The sequence below is a fragment of the Macrobrachium rosenbergii genome, chromosome 2 (assembly GCF_040412425.1).
Source record: "Macrobrachium rosenbergii isolate ZJJX-2024 chromosome 2, ASM4041242v1, whole genome shotgun sequence".
Taxonomy (NCBI): domain Eukaryota; kingdom Metazoa; phylum Arthropoda; class Malacostraca; order Decapoda; family Palaemonidae; genus Macrobrachium; species Macrobrachium rosenbergii.
Genome location: NC_089742.1, coordinates 57,890,051 through 57,912,898, shown reverse-complemented (window position 1 = coordinate 57,912,898; position 22,848 = coordinate 57,890,051). Strand labels below are relative to the sequence as shown.

At 33.7% G+C, this 22,848-nt stretch overlaps 1 protein-coding gene across 3 annotated transcripts; it reads right to left on the bottom strand.

Annotated features, from left to right (window-relative positions):
- Window positions 1-409: 409 nt before the first annotated feature.
- LOC136847437 (RNA-binding protein 45) lies at window positions 410-22,488 on the bottom strand. 3 transcript variants are annotated; one of them, XM_067119131.1, is made up of 11 exons: window positions 22,072-22,488; window positions 15,553-15,667; window positions 13,948-14,142; window positions 13,536-13,756; window positions 10,414-10,562; window positions 8,877-9,022; window positions 8,395-8,651; window positions 6,833-6,965; window positions 6,384-6,540; window positions 4,203-4,320; window positions 410-2,669 (listed from the first exon to the last, which is right to left on the bottom strand). In XM_067119131.1, exons 1-10 carry the CDS (start codon window positions 22,310-22,312, stop codon window positions 4,207-4,209), a joined length of 1,728 nt encoding a protein of 575 aa, XP_066975232.1. In that variant the 5' UTR covers window positions 22,313-22,488; the 3' UTR covers window positions 410-2,669; window positions 4,203-4,206. The 3 variants fall into 3 exon arrangements, with proteins under 3 accessions (XP_066975232.1, XP_066975241.1, XP_066975248.1); XM_067119140.1 differs by having other exon boundaries at window positions 410-2,666; window positions 22,072-22,348; XM_067119147.1 differs by having other exon boundaries at window positions 8,877-9,007; window positions 22,072-22,345.
- Window positions 22,489-22,848: the final 360 nt, after the last annotated feature.

Below are 22,848 nucleotides of genomic sequence, written 5' to 3'. Positions count from 1 at the left end.
AAAAAGCAAACTGCAAATCTCTTTTTGCCAAAACATTTCTGTACTACTACATCAGCTACTTGGAATGTATTAAAACCAACTACCTAAATTTATCCATTGCTAGTTGCCTACCTGTTACGACTAGTTGTAATTATCTCCAAGTTAATGCTCTGGGACAAGCAATACATAACATTTCCAATATTTCATCTCTCATGTTGGTAGGGATACTGTACTTACATTAATAACACTGAAAAGAGAAGGAAGGCCATTCTGTAGCAAAAAGCAATAATCAAGGTTTGAAAATAAAAAAAAAAATTAAAATTTAAAAGTCATGGAATTCATTACACTACTAAACCTTCCCTAACAACTCTATAGGAAAAAAAACGAATACAAGCTAGTACACTTCCACTCTCAAGGTAAAGTTAAAAGCTTTATCAGTGACTATTTTTTTTATTTCTCTTTCCTGTATACATTTTATCATATACTTACTATCTAAATAATTATACAGTACATGGTATTCTCCAGGAAATGGTAAAAGAAACAAAAATTGCATTCCTTTTTCTCATTCAAAACCACAGTTCTCAAGCATTCTGTTCAAAATACTATTTACAAAAAAAAAATTTACATACAGTAGAGTACATCACATTACGTACCCTATAGTAAAAAAAAAAATATATCCTGGCACAAAACAACTAGGAATACTGCAAATTACGGAAATGCATGATACACTTGTGCACTCTTGGGGACCATGAAAATATGGTAACTCAACAAATAGAAAAATAAATAAAATATTACTTCCTAAAGGGACATGTGGCCAATCATTTAAAATGAATGAACACTGACTTAGCTCCCAAACAGGTACATTGAAATCCAAGTATCGGCTAGTTTACAACTTAAGGGCAGTGAAAGTTTCTGATCCAGAGACAACTGGCATCTTTCAAAGCACCTTGTCACTTTGCAAACTTGTCCTCGGTCGTACTGTTGGGTCATTGAGTACTGGTCAGAAACCCAGAACCCATTTGCATTTGATAAAAGACAGCCTTTAATAAATGACATATACAAGGTAAACATTTATGTGCCCGATGTAGCAAGATTAAAAATCTATAAACTTCAAGGTAACAAGAAACAGTGCTAAAGCCCATACAAAAAAATTGGAAAAAATGATTGTACTACAAAGTGTACTATGCACAATGCAATATACCTATACCCAAGGATAAAATGTAGCTGCATCTCAAATTCAAATATGGGCTCTGAGATTCCAAGTCTAATAATCCTGTAGTCTTTGGCCAAGTCCGTCAATGTCAATACTGTAAACTGTAAGAAGGTCTGAACTTTTGATATATAAAAAGTGGAAGATGGAAAAATTTCTGAGTAAAAATTTAATACTGTACTTCCGACAATGGGCAGCAGTTAAGGACAATCACTGAAACTGTATAAACTTCACAACTTAATCTACTGTTATGAGAGAATCTTCTCCAATACCTGGAATTTTTGTGGAGAGAATGCAGTCTTGTGGCACATCATGCACTATTGTAAAACAAAACACTGAAAAAGCTAGAGGGAAGAATCTACTTAACAAAAATAAAAAAAAACTGTAATGTACAGTTCTACATGAGAAACTATATTCATGCCAATTTAGATGGAAATTCCATTATGTACAATGAGAATGTCAGAACATAAAGCAGTTATATATTCAATATTTAACACAGTAAGTAGATACAGTACTATATTTTCTACAAATGTATTGTCTGCATAGTGAAAACACCAAACACTAAAACTGACATGAAATTACTAGCTCAATAGTTGCAGTTTGATATGGAATGTGTGGCAGGAGACAAAGGCATGTCAAAACAGGGTCTTCTTTCTACTTGTTTCAGTCCAAATTTTGTCATGAACTCCAACAATAACCACAGTAAAATTGTCTCCAACACTGCCTTGAGTAGGTGAGGGGAAAAAAAAAAATGATTTAAGTACTAAACATCAGAGGGAGTAGCTGGAGTGTAACTTTCGATTCCGATAAACTTGCATAACCATACGATAAAAAAAAAATAGTCAAAATAAAAATAGTTCAAGATTACTTCAATTAATATATCTAAAAAAATAATTTCTAAATTTATGAATGAGTTTATTCAAAACATGCACACTTTAAGTAGTTTTGATCCACTGATGCAAAACTTGCATAGTTGTACTGGGATTTACTTCTACAACTAGGAGCTACACAAGATTACAATAGGGTAATGAACCTGTGCTCATTTACATCCTCTGAGGCTTTCCATCAAATCTTTACTTCTAAGAAAATTCCTCTCATCTACAGTGCATCATACCTACTCTTTGGGACAAATCCTTAACTCATCTGTACACTCCCCTGGATGGTGATAATCATAATAACAAAATTATGTCCTTAAGTTATGACCTGCAAGTTTGAACTACTACAAGTCATTTGTCCAATGCGCACACACACACAAAGCAACAACAGTAAGGCAAATTGGTCCTCTCCTCAAAACCCACTTATTGATCAACATACGCGTGTGTGTTTGATGTCACTGGTAGCATGGCTGTTGGAGGTGGTTGTCTAAAGGTACAGGGGGTTGGTTCGTTCTACTGTTGGTTATAAGGGTAGTTAAGGTCGCTGTTTTGGTTGTCCGTTAACTGTCCGTTGTGTGGTAGACGGTCACGATGTCAACACACTGCTGTGGAAATGAGAATTTCAGTAAAGACAAAACTGCTGTGCAATACAAGAACTGGCCAGATTTAGTTAATGACTTAAATAGCAACTACATATCCTCTCTTATTATAAAGACAGGAATTCTCTATACATCATAGTACAATCTCTGGCCACAGATCTTAATAATCAATGTTCACTCACAAAAATATATACCATGCATATAAAAAATACAAAAACAGAACAATACAGCATACTACATTGCCTCCTTTGTAGTGTCAATTATAAAGCTAAGACTAATAAATGAAATGAGGAAGGCTATCTATTTCAACTTTAAAAATCAGGCACCATACTATGGCATGCAGCAAATGAATAAAAAAAAATTAATTACCATGCAGAAACAAAAGACTAATAAAACTACACAATTCTAATTATTCTGTGATTATGTGTGCATATATTCACGCTAACAATATTCATTCATATACATTGCATAAAGTTTCAGCAGTTTAAGGGTACCTGCTTGTTAAGTATGCCTCCCTTTCGATTACTTGTGTTATAGGGAGTAATGAAGTACAAAAATAGTGCTTACATAACAAAGCAAAATCACACAGAGCTGCATGTTCACATTGGAACCTGGTAAAGTTGAATCTTCCTTACCCATATACACCGGATACAATATGTTCCATTTCATTCATTTCATAGATGGTTAAATAAATATGTTTAATAAGTTCATATGTAGGAATGTTCATCAACATGTTAACCATGTTTCAGAACTATCACAGAGTTATCACAGCCAGTATCATCAATATACACTAAATTTACAAAACTATATAAAAAAAATCCTACAACCTTATCATTTTAGATGAAGCATGAACTAAAAATGTGTATTGAAATTTACACTACTTATATCTTATTCTTGATCCTACAAACTACACACTTACAAGAAACTATCTCATGCTGTTACACAGAAGTTAAATGCACAAGAGAGAAAGACATGCACATTCTAGTCAAAGACGTTCAGTTTCAAAAGTAGCTACAAAAATAATGAATAAAATAATCACAAATAAAAAATAAAAGGTCATTCATTTCCAAAGTCTGAGGTACAAGAAAATACCATGTCTTTCCAAGACAAGAAAGCTAAGTAGTACCACATGCCTAAACGTGAAACTCAATGTCCGTACCAAGTGTTTTGACCAACGAGTGGATTCAATCATGACAGTGACTTGAGGATCACTTGATTAGGACCATTCAAGTAACTTCTTTCATGTCCAATGAATTATTGTCCATCGCATATACATAATCCAAGGATAAAGATCAAGAATTAAAAACCCACTGAACCACATCATTTCAACACTACACAAGTCTTCTGATAACAGTAAGGCTTAATCTTCCCTAACTCAAAACAGAACAAATGGCAACAATATCCTTGGACTCTACTCTTAGCCATATGAGGATATAATAAAAATGATGACGAGGTCTGAGGATCTAGCTGCTATATTCAACCTAACCCTTACAGCACTTCACTGAGCCAATCTGCATTTACAAGCGCCGTCTTTCATACCTCGTTAACTTTGATCGTCAATTCGCAGTCTCTTTCTACCAGAATCAGTCTTGTCATGCTGTGGATCTGCTTCCATAACTTTTAAACGAGAACCAAGCACTTCTTGCCCATGTAACGCCTGAAAGGAAAATGAGTGAAGATGAACATAACAGTATTGAAGAAACACCCCTCAAAATTTTACTGTTATTGAAAATTGAAGAAAAATAAATATTTTTAAAATTTTGAAATTACTAAAACACTGGATATAAATTTTCTTCACTCCCCAAATTAACAAAATAATAACAAAAATAAGAAATTTCCTCTCATATGAACAACAGATAAATAATGCTTTGAAAAAACGGTGGACTATAGACTATCGTGTTTTAACTGTTATCATCATGACCCATTTCTATATTGCCATCACTGTCAAATATGAAGTAATGATCATAAGGTAAATAAGAAACAAGAAAACAAAGGAAAATTACATAACTAAAAGGACAAGAAAAAGATTTTCAGAGCCAGGGGAAGAGAGCAATACAATAGTATAAAGAATTATAACTAATTACAATAACTTCCAGCTTTTACATTAACAATTAGAAATGGATGAGATTGACAAATATGGTTTGAAATAAAAGGACTTAGAACCAGGGAGCGGTTTAGAGAAAAATGAGTCATGTCCTAGACTTTCAAAGGGCTCATACAAAAGATTTGTGGGAAGAGACCTATAGTGCTGGATGAAAGTAAATAGCAGAAAGCAATGCATTTACGGTCAAAAGCTTGCTACAATGAACCTTTACTACCATGAACAGTCTTCTCAGCAAGGAACACTGTATACAGTAGCAGGATTAAGGGGACATTTTTGTTCAAAGCTATCATACAGGGAATGAAAACACCAAAACCATAGAAAAAATGGAATGGATAATCAAATTAAATATACGGGTTGAGTGTTACACAAAATAATACTCCCCTCAACATAATCTTACATGTCTAAAATGAACATACCATGACAGCAGTGCCAAGTAACACACATTCAATATCCCTCCAAAAACCTTCTGATTGATGAGATGTTGAAGAATACTTCATATTCTCAAAACAAGTAAATGACTAAAAATCTCACCCAACAAGATATGTTAAAGCCATTGATATAAGCTCTTTTTGGTATAAAGATTCTTTGTCATGGCCACTAATATCAGTATACCACCAAAAAGCTTCATAACTGAAGTACACATATCAAACATGAAGTCTATCTTATAGTTCAAAAGTTCTATACAAAATCAAACAGAACTGACTCCACATTTTCACCATTCATATTTGCATGCAGGCTAGAGTACAAACAAAGACTTCATTCACATAGCACAATGGTTTACCCTCGTATAAAGTCTTACTGAAATTCCTTCAGCTGTGCGAGAACATTTGCAATGACCAGGTAAACATAACAGATAGATGAAAATACAAATGAAAAAACAAACAAGACCATCACCTTTAACTTCCACCTATGCATGATGATCAAACTTTTATAAAGTTTGACTGAAGTCACTGCAAGTATGTGGGAGTTGTGATGGATATAACACAGACAGCTGAACAATACCACTTCCTACAAATCTGTGTATAATGGTTAATCTTTTTATAAAGTTTGACTGAAATCCCTTCAACTTTGTGGGAGTTATGATTAAAAGGTAAACATGGCAGACAACTGAATAGAGAGAAAGAGACACAGAAGGTCAAACAAAGATGAAAAGCTTTGCCAGTATAACAGTAATAGATAAGCAGAAGAGCCAAACCATACTTGTAAACACAACTTTAAAGTAGAAGCTAATTTTAGGTAAGTGGTAGGTAACTCAGCTTACAGTTGAGTAAGCCACCTGTTAATTCTGAGGCCTATATGAAAGTGTAATAGGAGTGATTCGAGGGACTTTTAATTATACTGTATCTTGAGAGAGAGAGAGAGAGAGAGAGAGCGAGCATTACTGTATCGATTCAACATCTGCTGTCTTAGTTATGAATACATTTTCCAACCATGAGCTTAAGAGTATAAACAACTAGTGAACATATCTGTACTGAAAGGCCAATGGCTTGAAGTCTGTATGCTACATCAAGAGAAAAAAGAAAAAAACAGCATTCATGAGCTTCATGAACAAGTATTACCAAATGTATAAAATTATATTCACAAAGTGATGACCCCACAGTTAACAAAATACATACCGCTATAGCTTTATCAGCAGATTCCTTCTCTGCATATTTTGCATAGCCGAATGTTTTGCCATTCAGCATATATATATCTATTAGATTGCCAAATCTTCCAAAGACGTCTTTTAATGCATATATAGGTGGCGGCGATGGATGGCAAACTATAAACAACCTGAAATAAAAAACTCCAATCAATTATATAAAACATTACCTATGAGTTTCCAGTTATATAAAACATTACCTCTGAGTTTCAACAAGTCACAAAAAAATTCAGAATACATCAACCACACTTACAATACATAACTGCCATATTAATCTTCAGTTTCTGAACAGGAAATCGGCGCATACAAAATTACTGCATTGATCTTACATTTCTGAGCAATGTCCAAATGCTTGGTGATTCGAGTATCCTGTTTAACAACTTAGAACTCTAAACTGAGACATCAAACATGATAACATTTTACCTTTCAGCTACTGCAGAATCAACCGGCGCCAATGGTTGTGGTGGTGGTAATTTAACTGAACAATACGATGGGTCATAAGTTTCACCACCTGGAGGACCCTGGCTTCCTCCTAAATTGTTTCCCCCACCTGGACCTAAAATGGCAGAACTTACATTTTAAAAGGTGTGCCATATTTTATATTATATCAATAATTGTTCAATATATCAGTAGCTTAATAATCACAGTTTAGAGAACAATATTTCAGTTCAGTAGTCCTATATGGAAACAAATCTAAAACCATAGAGTATCTGACAATACACTAAATAAGATGCACTTTCCCTGAATGTAAAAAGGACTGCCTTACATCTTACAAATGAAAGCAGGCTTTCCAATGTTATTTTGTATAATGATTTTCATCCATTACTGTTACTAAATAACTTGACCATATTTGGAGGCAACTTACAGCACTTTATTTACAAAAACCTACAATAAAATTTTTGCCAAGCATTCTGTTTATTTTTCCGAAGACGAAATCTTCAGTTCCTGAATTATATAATATTACCCACTGTTTCAGAAGTCCCAAAAAGTTTACCAAATTTAAGCAGTTCAGAAAACACAGCTTCAACTGACATTATGGTAGTTTAGTTGCTATAAAAAAAAAGTCTTTCCTTCCCTCTCTGGATATCCTCTGTTATTTTACTGAACTGTATTTCCTCAAAACAAAATTCCTGTTTAGATAAAGCTAAATGATAAAAAACTTCAAAACATATCTTCTTGTTGATCATTCTGAAACTCAAAGCCTGATCCCCACACTGAAAACATATACAGTATTTAATAAGCCAACAGTGTGTGTTGCACAATGACAGAACTGGTGTTCAATTATAACAGTGTATGGAAAGCTTAAAATACTCAAGAATTCACCTGACATTCAAGTACACATGCATTTTTTCTTCAAAATAAGAAAAATTAGTTATACTCTACACACCCATGCAAAAATTCATGATAAAAACAAGCAATTTCCAAAACAATATAAATTGCTACTCTATAAAATGTCAATTTCCTTGACCAGCTTTACCTGAATTACCTTTAAAGTAATGAGAAAGTTAATTGAAGAAATTTTTTATAATGATGGGTTAGTGCGTAAAATATGTGCAACCACTGCTAACTTTGCTTTTGAGAGAGACCCAGGTTTTGGGCACTGACTAGGAGAAAACATCTTCAGATCCCGGCAATGTTAATAATATTCAACTAAAAGCATCCTTAAAAGATTGAAAAAATTTCAAACTAAGATTTATATTAATTTCAAGCCACTTTGTACATTTACAAACAGTTCCATAAGTAGACAACCCCCTTAAAAGCAAGCATATACTGTATTTCAACTAACTGAACATGCAATACTTGAAGCTTTGTATCTTTTATGCATACATGGTGATAGGTCTCATGATTTCTTGTAAAGCATGTGAACTCTTGATATATTGTACACTTAAAAAGTGTTTGGGTTACTCGCCTATAAAAACACATTACGGAGCGCTACAAATGTAAAGTCCCACCCAATTAGCTCTCTGTCACAAGCATCTCCTTACCTTGATTTAAACCTGCTGCTTGTATTAACGAGGTAGCTTGGGCAATAGTTTCTGCTAACTGAGCCAGATTCTGTTGAATATTGTTATTTGGCTGTGCACCACCAGTAATATTAGCTGGCGGTGACACACCCATTCCAACTGGAGGGCTCCCACCGATAGTTCCATTTAACGGAGGAAGGGCACCTGACATACCTCTTGCTAGACCTGAATATGGAGGTCCACCTGGAGCCCCACCCATCATTGGTGGCGGTGGACCTCTGAAAAATAAAACACATTCATAATCAAGGAGATATTTAAATATATAATACAGTACCAATAAACATTAAATGTCATACTCATCTTGTAACACAACAAATAATAACAACAGGGCGAAGCAAGATAATTCATCTCTAATAACTCTGAAAATTTGAAACACTCGACTCGTCAACATATAACAAATTCTATTTCAAAGAACAACATAGAAAAGCATTTTTAATACATACGGAGGCATATCATGGTAATCAAATTTCACTATCAGCCGCTGACCAGGTGGATATTCAAAGCCATGAAGTTTTTCTCGAGCGTACGTAGCCGATTGTGGATTATTATACACAACGGTTGCAACTCCCCTGGCCTGATGAGGCGGAACCTTAAAAGTATGCATGTATTTTGAATCTAGTTTACTCTAAATATTTCCAAAACTAATCCAAATCCAACTTTGTGATTAATATTTTTCATTGGCATTGATTAAATTTCATTCTCAGGCTACACTTAGTATATAAACAACAACACTTAAAACAACCATGTCCACATACATTAAACACAATGTCAACAAAAAAAACAGTACTTAAATATATGAACTACTGTACTAATGTTAAGAAAAAAGTGGTCTCATAGTTCACTATTAATAACATGAAAGGTGACCTTTTGTTACTCTATACAATTACTGGATAAACAAGCCCTAATAGTAAACCTTCAAATTCCTAGACTATACTGAATGCATATAAACATAAAAAGTGGTAAACACAACTAACAAGATACAGTACTGTCAAAAAATGTCAGCAGAGTCTGGCATATTTCATCACAACAAAACACAATAAATTTTGAGTCTTTCTTATCACTTAATCTAGGTTTCTCATTAGCATGAAGCTAACTGCTGCTTTAGCATGCAATCAAGTTTCCTTTGCACTGACAATACTACAATGTGCCATCTACAGATTCACCTGCATCCACATCCTAAATGTATACCTTAATTTTCTGAACATTTAAAGCTAACTACACAATCTGCCAATATAAACTAAATTTAAAAGGTAATAGTAGTTACAACTGGAATAGATTCACCTCTATTTCACTACAAGCTCTATGAATAACGAAACATGACAAGAACAAGCAAAATTTCTCCTTAAGTAATTCCAAACTTTCACACAAAATTTGCTTTTAAATATAAAAAAAAATTTCAAATATCAAAACCATCTATTCCAGCTGAGAATTTCACAGATTTGTTTAAATACATTTTCCCAACATTATAACAACTTGTGCAATGTAACATGAACAATTTGAAGTACACCAATAATCTTTCATTTACATACAAAAAATTCAAATATTTATAGTGCAATAATGCTGCACTCAAACATAATTATAAGAATTTTACATAGCACAATTATTACAATATGAGAAAATGTCACTAATTTGTTCCTAATAAGCAAAAGATAAGCCCAACACTGTAGTCATCACTGCGCAGCTTTGAATGCTTAGCTGTGTTTCTTTTTTTTTTTGTAAAACTACATCATGCAGTCACTACCAATTTACAAAACTCATTCACACTTTCTTGACAACTGTACACATGTCCTTTGTCCTATACACTATTGTTTTTGGTTTTAACGTCCAAGTCTGATGTACATTATTGTGTTCAACAGCTGATTTATGCTACCTTACCATAACCATTAGGACTACCAAACTTAAAAGGAAAAATAAAGAAATAATAATAATGCCTTTACAGTACTGTATATTCCTGTCAAGGTGCTGTGGCCAATAGTATACCTGTCCAGCCTTGCGGTCTTTCCTGAGGTCGCAGTAATCAAGACCGGGGATTAGGTCAAACAACTTCCAGAGCTGGTCCTGGTTGAGGAGTGGCGAAGCGATAACAGTCAGCCGCGTCACCCCCTCGGGATTTAGCCCACTTGTGTCCACTGTAGGGGGGTCGGATTGTGTCCGCAATGAGTTGTGTCATACGTCAACATGATGGGCCAAACAGGTTAGATGTCTGGGTTCCTTATAGAAATACCCTAGGGTGCACAGTTCTTATTCACAAAAGATTTCTTCTACTTTAAGTTATTAAATCAAAGCATCATAAGAAAAATACTCAAGTGCAACACTGATGCATTATCAGATGACACAAGGCTCTTTCTAAAAGGTTACCCAGTCATTTTGAAAATATCTTAAATGCATTAATCAAAAATTCTAAATATACATAACTGGAGAACAATTCACAAGACAATTTACATCTAAAATGTTTCTCCAGAATACAAGAATAAGGCTGGCACCCTGGAGCACTCTTAAGGAGTAAAACTAGTTTTTACATAACAAAAGACAACTCTTAACTACAACTGCCAATAAGCTAACTGATAGGGACTTTATTACATAGGTAAAAAGGTGCCAAAATAAAAGACAAAAGCAATAATTTATCAAATGATAAAAAACAAAAGGACATAAAAATGTAAGTTTCAATTTGTCAAGTTTTAAAAATTCCACATGTAGTAGTAGCAGGAAAATCTATATCCTTTATGACATCACTAACTTCAACATACAAGTCAGAACAAATATCAGCGAACCAATCTACTTTTTCTAAACCTGCGAAGTGTTCAGCCTAAGAATGTAGGATCGGTCTACCCCTGAACAGGAAAATTGAAAACCTAAAAGGTACACTAAAGTAATGGTTCAAGTAGAATTAAATGCGATTACAAAATAATAACAAATTAAGAAAAAATAAAGAGGTTTAAGAAATTAAGAGCATTTTGCTTTAAATGTTCTGTCATTGTCTTTTATCCTGTCTGTTTGATCTCGTCAATTCTAACCAACAAGGGAGAGATGCTGGCACTCCAAAAGAAAATATTGATAAGTCTAAGAAAAGTATTAATTGCACACACACATTTTACCTACAACAGGTGTCATACAAAATGGAATAAAAAAATAAGCATTGAAAATCAAGACACTAAATACAAAAGGTACAGAATTAGAAGTGTACTTGAGAAACATTACTATTCAAACTAAACAGAAAAAATAAAGTTAGAAATAATGTCTTCAGTCCTCAACACTATTCCTAAAACTGCCTTCTGTAAATATTAGGTGGTAAGGTCTATTCAAGATATAAACAGGGCACAAAACTAACCAAAGCAATCCTTTTTCTTGTGCAGAAAAACTTTACAACCATCATGACAACGGCGTCAGTGGGAAACACGAAAACCTGTTCATTCCTCTATGGACGAAAATTCTAACACTGTGCCATGTGTTGGCCTATACTTGATTTCACAATTAATTTCAAAAATAAAAGAAAAGGCCAGAATATCTTTGAGAGGGTTCAGATCTATTTCATGCAATGCTGTGACTTATAAGAAGGATTAACTGTGAATGTAAAAGTACAAACTCTCAATAAAAAGGGTTCAATATAAAGTTACCAATAAAAAATTATGAAAAGAGTCCAAATGCAGCACTTACATACTGTTGCTAGACACCATGAGGGCATGAACAAATTTTTTTAACAATTACCAATCTCAATTATTCACAGAAAATATATTCCTCAAAGACCTTCCAACACTTGGGAAACTCATTAACTACAACCTTAACAACCCACAGAGTAAAGGTTAAACCATAACACACTTGTCCCACAACTCTCACACACTCAAGAGAGCACCAACAAGCTATGCACATTCCAAATCGATAAACCTAAATAAACAAACTTGTCGTTAAGGACTCAATAAAAGCACTGTAGCAAAAGCCTAAGAACCCACCAAAAACAATATTTAGAGTAAGGATCAAAGACTGGAACCTACTGAAGCAATCACCAATTGAACTCCATCACAAACAAGGTTAAGAACATAGGAACTCTGAAATACAAGACCACAAGCAATTTAAAACATATGCTTGTTTAAAACCTATACTATTTTACACTAAAACCAATGGAAGAACACACTAGAACTACACATTCAATGACAACGGCTAATCTCGCAGTGTTAATGTGAACTTCAATGATTCGTAAATTTTTCAGTCACTAAATCTATTCTCCAAAAATAGCTAGAGAAAATTTCAAAAATACATTCCCATGTATCAATTACTCTACAATGAATCCTCAACACTGTAATGAAATACAATACTGTACACGTCTGATGAAGTCTCCAACCACCTGAATATTTACTCTACATGTAAATATTTTCAAAATTTGTCATATTTTGTTTTACACACTAGGCAAATCCCCTCCATTCTTTCCACTTTTTCTTTCAGAAAATGCTACTTAACAAATTAATCTTGAAGACAAAGTTAACAAAGCATTAGCTGTAACTATTGACAAAACTAATTACCCTAAGATCATTTACCCTATGCAAATCTTTTTGGGTTCTACCTTAGACTCAGGATGTAAACCACCATATAAAAATCTAAGCAACCAAAACAAAATATATCTCACCTACAAACTCAACACTGCCGATGAAAAAATGACAAAGCAACAAAGGTTCCATGTCCCTAAAATACACACAAACCCTAGTAATTACAAGATTTTCTTTCCCAAACAGTATATTGTCTCACAGTTCATTAGATATCTCTAAATACTGTACAGCAAAAGTCTCAACAAAGTGATTTCCCAATAAGAAACTATGAAAAAATTTTTCAACTACAAACACAATCACCTAACAACCACAATGCTGTATACACAAAAAGAAATATGAAAAGACTATACTTAAAAACAAAAAGTCAATACTAAAAAGATACAAAAAAGTTGTACATGAGCAATAACAAGTTAAAAAATGACACCCAGTTTAGCTACAACTTAAGGTTAATATTAGCAGACTGGAATACTATCATGAGTGTAAGTGGCTATACAATACAGTATTCTGCCTCTAGAAAAGTATTAGAAGACAAATAAAAGAGGATGAAATTCTTAAGATACTCACTGTAAGATATTGCGTCAAAAGGAGAGTGATGTGGTCCTACAGGCCCTGAAGTATAGCCACCATAACCCCCATCAATACCTCTTATGTCTCTAATATCACTCCTAATATCCCGTCCACCTCCCTCAAACTTTATGCCTTCGGGTTTCTGTGGCTTAGGGTCAGCAAATACTGGTTTGTATGTTCTGTCACAACCTTCAAAAGCTTTGGCTGCATGAGACATTCTGAAATGAAGACAATCTTTATTTACGGACAAATATTAAGAAGCTTTAGCCAATGTCTTTTATCTATTTCTCATGAAAATACAATAACAAAATTTCATAACTTGGGACTGGTCACCCACATTTTTACCATGAACATTTGTTCAGTATGTACAGTACAAAACAGCATTCATACATTATGGGAAATAACTCACCTGTGATATTTTACGTATCCAAAACCTTTGCTATCTCTTGTACTTCGATCACGGACAATTGAAACATAATCAATATCTCCAAACTGTGCAAAATGTTCTCTGAGGTCAGATTCGCTTTGTGTCTTTGGCACAACAACAAAGAGTCGCAATAATCTTTCTTCTTCGTTCATATCTCTTCTTGATCCCTGATCTCGACTGTAACATAAAGAGTTTTGGTCAAAAAATAATATTCAGACTTCTCTTACAAGGTCAAAAGGATAAATTATGGTAATTTAATAAAAAGGTCCATCACCATTCACACTTGAATTTCCATGCAACCATCCATCCAGCACTACAGGATATTTACTTGTATGTACTATACTTAATATATTTCGAAAAATAGGAATGTAGCTTTTCAGACACTTACCAAGTAACAATCATAATTTTGGGGTTCTTTAAGGTAAACTTTATTATTCTTTTAAGGGAATAAAAATAAACCTATAATGCTCAGTTTATAAAACACCCACCAAGGTAACAGTACAGTAATAATACCCAAGGCCCCCTTTAAAATAAGAATCATAGGCAATTTGCCACCAGGTACAATACCTGATTTACACCACATACTGATACAAATACTGAACACCTTCATTCATTGCAGACTCATACACAAGCAGGAGAACTTTGCGTGCATTAAGAAAAACACCTTTTCAAAAAGGTTTCAGTTTGATCAGACTGAAGATAATTTTACCATTATGTGCAGTGTAAGTGGTAATTCATTTTCTTTGTAATTTCCTAACAAATATCTCTATGAAGGCCAGTCAACAAAAGGAACAATGAATTGTACAACATAAGTGAAGTTTAGTCAATTTTGCTCTTGCAAAAACATGCTATCAAAGTGTATTATGCAATAAATTAAATTCACTGATAAGTAAAAAAATTTTTATTGCAGATAATTTTGTTAATTCACATGAACTTAGTTAACTTGCACTACTAAGAGTCTAACAAAAACTAAACTTTGAGGTATAAAATTTCTGTCCACAAAAACCATTCAAAATCAGTCTATCTGAAATTTGAGAAGATAAATCTTCCAGCACAATACAAAAACATTCAGAAACCTAGCAAAAGCACACATTACAATATATATAAATTCCCTCTGCTTCATGAAAAAGCTTTTTTTCGTACATTTACCAATACAGTTCACAAGAGCCACCTCATTCACCACAACATAAGCATGTAAAAGAGAAACTTCTGTAAAAAACAATCCAAAAACTGAAGGTAAATCAGTCGTGAAGAAAATGAGACAGTTATCAAGCAATATTGTTTATAGTACTATGCACTCCTACATATTTAAATACAGTACCAAAATGGCTTATTATAAACAACATATACATGCTACCAACTCAAAAATCTCTATCAAGTGATAAACTCAAACATCTTTTGTACCTAAATAATCTTACTTAAAACTGTGGTAAATTTCCCAGCATTCAAACAATTTCAAAATTCTCCAGAACATTTAATAATAAATACCAAAACATGTATCATTCATTCCACATACTCAGCTGAAAGATAAAATACAGTTTGACTCATTCTCTTTAATTCCAAGCAGAAAAGGGAGAAACTTATTACCTGTGTGCAATGAGAACTTTTAAAGGTCTGGGATGACCACCAATACATCTCCCATTCATTTCCTCCATTGCCAAAGCTGCCTCTGAGGTCTTCGAGAACTTTATGTACGTAACACCTGAAAGAATGTGAATATTGTTATCAATTTATATAATTTTCTCACACAAGCTGTATTTATACTTAAAACTTTTAGTGATGCTTGAGCAATTTCCAATACATAATACCATTTAACTCAAGATGTCTTTACATGAACAGCATTATACCTGTATACAGGTACAGTACACAAGAATTTGTGCTAAAGCATTGATTACTGTTATACATACTTCTTCTGCTGTCAAAATACTAAAATGAAACGGTAAACAACAAATCATTATAGAGCATTCAGTCATTTATTATTTCATTCTCTCAAATGAATACTATGTTGATAAATCATGCAAAACAGTAACTGTGTACTTCCTGCATTGTAATTTACAATTTGTAAGTAAAAGTTACATCAAATACATGTCATGGCAATATGCCTGCTTCACCATTAGAAAAAGAACAACTATCCCAACATATGTATACTGAATCCATGGAGAACTTCTATCTCTGAGCCATCAACAAAGCACTGTTACAGGTAAAACTTCAACCATTTTTAAGTGAAACTGAAGTGGAAAAGATGCTCTTATCACCACTACCTTGAGGTTCCAGCCCAGATGGCAAAACTGCTTACCACAGGCACTTTACACAGTTTTTCGGATTTCAAAAAACTTCCCAAAAATGTATAACAAATGATCGCAGACACAACGGTTGGCTCTCAGTTGGGAACAATCCACATCCAAATCTCTCATTATACAGTAAAAGGGTTTATGGTTTTAGACTCAAAAGGCTCACCTGAAGTATTAATCCTCAAATGACACATGGAAACTTGAGCAAAGTTAAAGAAGTCTGATAGCTACGTAGTAAGAGACCAGAGGGAAGAGATGAATAATAAAAGACAGAAAGCAATGCCAAAGGAATGTTGCAGAGCCTTTGTTGCCATGCATGGCCCAATGCAAGTGGTAACTCATAAGGCAAGTATTTTAAATAAAATTATATAACAGTGAATAGGGTTTTTCCAATAAAATTATATAACAGTGAATAGGGTTTTTCCAAGTTGAAAAATAGAAAAAAAAAAGGGGGGAGGTGAAAACTACAGCCCCAAACCAACTACGACTAGAAAAGGAAAAGATTCGAAAGCTTTGCCAACACCATAGCCAGCAATGCAATGTGTCCAATATTTTTTTCTTTTTATGAACAAAAACACATGACAATAGTCATCCAATTACTAAGCAACATGTAGATAACATTTTCTTTAACGAACAGCAAGAAACTACCGTTTTCAATAAAATCTAAAACTACCAGTTACTATAAACAACAAAAATCCTGGATTTAGACTTAAATTTCCATTATAATTCCATGATTTATTTTTTGGAACAAGGTGAAATATTAAAAAAATTGTTTCACAAATTACATAATCGTGCTAAAAGATGGGCAAAATTGGAACATAAAACAATAACTACTTGGCACATGAAAACAAAAAGTACTTAATACTCCACATGAACTGACAAGCTTTCTGACTAAAGATGTTCGATATTAATCATCAAGGAGACAGGGAGAAAAAAAAAAAAAAAAAAAAAAAAAAGCTTTGAATACTTCTCTGCTAAACTTAGTAATATATCTAATGCTATCCAAAAATTACAGCTAAAAAGATAGGGAACAATATGTAAACAAGACAGCCTCAAATTTAGCTGGTACTCAAGATATTCATTATATCATCTTCATTTCCTTAGACAAAATAGGTCTGGTTTATCCATTTCAAAGAAAAGACTTAAGTGATTATTTACAATTAATAAGTAAATTTAATGTGTTCTATTGAAGCAAAAAACTGTTCTAAGGTTATATCCAAATGCTTTTTGACATACTGTACTGACTTTGGAGTGACAAACTAAAAATTTACCTTCATATCATGTATGAAAGAAAATGTATTTTAAAGTTACTGGTTTAAATAATATACTTCCAAACAATGCATAGGTGAAAGAAACCATTCCCCATCAGATCTACCCTAATTTATCTACAAACAATAAAAAATGTGAATTAAGTGTTGCCATACTATACAACTCAAAGTACTGCACTGCAATGCACTTATTGGTACATTACAGTGTAACAAAGGTGTATATATATATATATATATATATATATATATATATATATATATATATATATATAGATAAAAACAAACAAAAAACACACACACACCTTTAATCATGCAGTGTAACGAACTGTTACACTTTTTATTATTCAGTGTAATGTACTATTATGGACAGTATTACAGCACAGTTGAGTTGTATAATACTTAGAGATCTTACCAATACTAACTACAATGAATTCAAGAGGTGAATATATACAGTATGTATGTATGTATGTGTGTATATATATATATATATATATATATATATATATATATATATATATATATATATATATATATATATATATATATATATAATGCACACATCACCTCTGTTACGTACAAGGCTTCTGTAAATTTTATCACACTCATTATAAGCAGTTATCTGCTCCTGAATATAAATGACCTTAACTATTGTCTTTCTCCCAGAGCAAGAAACATTACTAAAAATTTTTTTCTTACAATGTTGATATGTTTGTTGAATTAATTCATATTCTCATGCCAGTGACTGTCATTAAATCATTTTTATATAATTAACAGCTGCAATTTTATTCTTATACAAATGAAATATATAGTGAACTAGAGGTCATGAAAGAGACCTGTGTAACTAAATCAACACACTCACACTAGCCCACATGACCAAAGGCCTTATTGCAACATGAGACCTTGAATGGGTAAATCTAAACATGAAAAGGATTAGTATCAATTAGCCTTTCTCCAAGTAACAAAATACTGTAACATTAAAGAAAAATTGCAAACTGATTATTGCAATAATACTTCAAACATGTGGGATCAAATACTATATGGTTTGAATGTTCTTACAAAAAGGATGAAATGGTGATGATATAATATTGTCAGCTCATTATAAAACTTTAATTTAATATCAATGAAAAAACCACTGGTTTAATGTATGCCTCATACCTTGGTCACAGTGATCAAAAGAATGCAAGAACAAATAAGTTTAAGTATTTCCTTTAAGTTGTGGCATGGTGGGAAGTCCCTGCCATAATTTGGCTGACAGAGCATAGGCTAATATAGCTAATTCGAATACTAAATAAAAATGTCCAGTAAGTGGAATAGGCTATGGCAAGGGCAGCACACTGTAATGGGGTTATGGCAGGGTGAGCAGGTATTATTGTAAATGGGATACAGCAAGGAGAGCATATTATGAAGCATGGAAGGGACAGCATATTGTAATGCTCTGGAAAACCATACAAGGTTAAAATATGAATTACTTCTTAAAAACACTAACAATGACTACTAGTAATAAAAATAAATCTGGCAATGCTAAAAATTCAAGGCAAATTAGTAACACCCATTTTCTTTAAATATAAACACCCATTTTCTTTAAATATAACTTTGAAAAATGCTACAAAATATCCCAGGGAACTTGAGAAGCTACAATAAAAGTGCTACAGTGTATGACATCCAAAATTAAAATCACAATACTGTACAAAGCACTCCCAACCTTTGGGGTATTCTTTTACTATGTACCAATTCACACCCTCATCATCATAATAGTACTTCAGCAGAATAATTTCTAAAATATATAGCCTATGATACTTGTTACTTGTGGTTTTCACCCAGTAGTATACAGTAACTCAATTTTTTCCATAAGCCTTGAACATGAATACAAAATGTATATTTGAACAAAGTTATTGTAAACTGTTAACATAATCATAATCAAAATCCCTTTGACACTGTTTAAGTATTTACACCTTGCTTCACTATATATTTTGTTTGCTAGAGCAAGACTAAAATATTAGCTAATGGGGGTCCTATCATAATGCAGTACAGGTAGTGCCAATATAAAATGGATCCTCTTTTCTGTTAAGTATTATATGTGACACAAAAAAAAAACAAAAAACAAAAAAAAAACAACTTTTTTTTTTTAAAGCCTTAAGGGTATTACTGTAAAACTTTTTGATGTACTATATAAGGTATCACTTGGTGGTGTTGACTAAAGCCTCAAACATTATAAATATGCTATTTAAAACTGTACTTATCAAATTGGCTGCATAATTCCCACAGGGATGATGCAACACAAATTATAGGGTGCTGCCTAGGCTAACTGAAGAGTGGAGTGTTGCATCAATAATCATTTGTTACAGATACTGCCCTGGTATACTATACTTAATATTGTATACTATCAACTTCTTTCGAGGGAAATTATGATCAGTGTTGCTTGGGTACCACTTAATTCTATTACACTCCATTTCATACTTAAGTAGAACCATCCACCGGGATGAGTTATTTTTTAAAAGTATCAAGTGACCAAATGATTTTGTATCAATGGACTCCAAGAATGCTTTTGTCAAACTTCTCTCTATAAGCTATTCATACACTATAACTTGGTGGTCAATGCTGACATATCCTATTTCACTTTTATGAAACATAATGATGGAAGCAGAATCTGAAGTATTTGGTTTTGTTATGGATGGACAAGTATAGAAATGTCTTAGGATAATTTGATATACTTATCAAGAAATATGATGCTTATGCCCCAAAATTCAATGTTTTACAATAAACTTTGTATGAAATACAGCAACTGAACACAATACTCTATCTGAAACAGTTAAAACAGCTAGACTACGTTCATGGGTTGGACACTTTTAGAACTGTGTATCTTTAAAAGGAAAAGGAATGCCAGTGTGTACACTATTTGTTTACTATTATAGTAAATGACACAATAACACTAATGTATAACTGTAACACTGGTTTTCTTGGTAATCTGTGCATTAAAACTAGAACTAAGCAACAAACTGAATTAGTGCCCAAGCAATGGCCTGTGACATCAAAATATAAAAAAAAAATTGTACATGAAAATTCATGCTGAAATAGCTTCTAAATGACCACTGAAAAAGCATCCAGTTACCTCACCTCTTCCTAACAGATACTTGAACTAACTAAAATGTAGAGATATTTAAGATGGAACTTTTTGCCTATATATCTCCTACAATGAACTGTCAATGCTAAAAGAGCAAATAATACATGAAATTTTTAGAAATAAATAAGACTAATGATGGGTGTAAAATAGTACAGTAACTTCATGGTAATTCAGTTGTTCTATATAGCAACAGGCCTATGGGAAGCACTACACACAATATACAATAATAATGCTTTTCTATATTCATAATATTCAGTGACTGGCCAACTAAGGTCTCTTATCAACATAAAAAAAAAAAAATTATCAACTTAGGTCTGATGCAAACAGCAAATAAAAAAAGTAACAAAACACAGTGATTAGGCCATGTGTCATGTCAACATTAAAGTCAAGAGCCTAAATTTGTTACTGATTAGCCAGATTTGGGGTCAAGAGTCTGGTGAATGATGAATCTAGGATGTATATTTTAATTTTCTCTGAATTTCAAAATTCTAACTACCCCTTCTCCGAAGACATGATGACCGGCCTAGGCTAACCTAAAGAGAACGATCGTAAGTCTCTGCCACGATATAGGACGAAGGTCAAACAGATTTTACAGTACAAATACCCATCAAAAAATTAAGGTAGGCATAAGTAACTAACATCTACCCAAGATCAGCCTTGTTCGGCCTACCGAAGGAGGTTTGCGGCGGCAATTTCCATCCAGCGCCCGTATTATAGGTTAGTTACGGTATATCGCGCTGAACTTAAACTGTCAGGCCATTAATATAACTTTTAAAGCATCAGTATCAAAAGTTGGATGAAGCATTGATCAACTGCTTGAAGCTCCCCATTCAGACTAACTTATTTATTTATTTACCCAACATTACCTAAGTACAGCCTACCTATCTGTTTGTAAACAAATTCAGCTTCGAAAGCAATGTTTCCCGTTCGCCGATCTTTAAGTGACAGTAACTACTAGCAAGGATTATATAAACCAGATCGTGCCAACAAAATAATCATAATTAACTGTCTAAATGGAAAAGAAACAGGTATCTTGTCCACACTAATTTCAAAAGAGAAAACACCGCCGAAACTGGATGGCGACTTAGCGCTACTTTAGAAAGAACTCACGGCCAACTAGCTGAAAACTTCCCCAAGTCTTACAAATAAAATGTTAAACAATTTAAAAAACAACAAAAAATAAATTCATACCAAATCTCCACAAACTAAAACACTCTGATGAAAATATAATCCCTTCCAACACAGGTAACCACGTTACTGTTGGTAGCGAACGCAACTTGCGAAATTTCACACAAAACTAAAGTAACTTTCTCTTTTTTTACGAAAACCGTATTAATTCTTTGTGTCTGTCCACAAATTCGCTTTTTTAAATCCCCATTCACAAACACGTGCACGACTCCTCAAGACAAAAGCATGATAATCTCACCTTTGGGTTCCTCGGATGTTCTGTCCTTTACAACCCAAATTTCCTCGATAGTTCCGTATTTTGAAAATGATTCGCGGAAATCATCCTCGGTAATGGATTTGCCGCACACAATAAACAGCCTCGAGTGAGGCGGATCGTCATATTTGGATTCTTTGCCATATTTTCCACCGTCAGATCCGTAAAAACTGTCTCTAGGTTCACGAGAGTCATAGCGACGCGAATGCTTGTCCGTCGACGCCATCTTTTGTCGAGCAACTCCCAACCTCAGGCCAAATTCACTTCGGTCTCCCTCTCGATCAATAGACGGAAGAAAACGAGCTCCGATGCGACGACACCAAACAAAAGCGCATCGGCTCCTCTCACCACAGGGGGATCCGACTCGCTCGCCTCGCCGGTGCGTCTAGCGTACCTAATGCCACTTGAAAGATTCAGAACCTTTACTAGGCCCTGTTCAAGTTACTGATTATACTTTCACCCGCCGCACCCGTCGAGCCATTCGCTTCTTCCCCCATGTCACTTTACTTGAATGAGCAATAACTGTGTATGAGGTTTTGTTTATTGAATTTCCATGAATGACTCGGGAAGACAATCGCAGTTGTCAGAAAGCCCAACCCCCCGAAGTCAACCATAATGAACAACCAAAGTTGAAAGCTAAATATCAGTCTTTATAAGGAAGAAAAGCTGTTTCCATACAATAACATTCACAGCGGGTGAAAGTGAATTCATGCAACCTGTCTCTTTCCAGCAATATGTAAGGTCAGATTAACAACAACTACG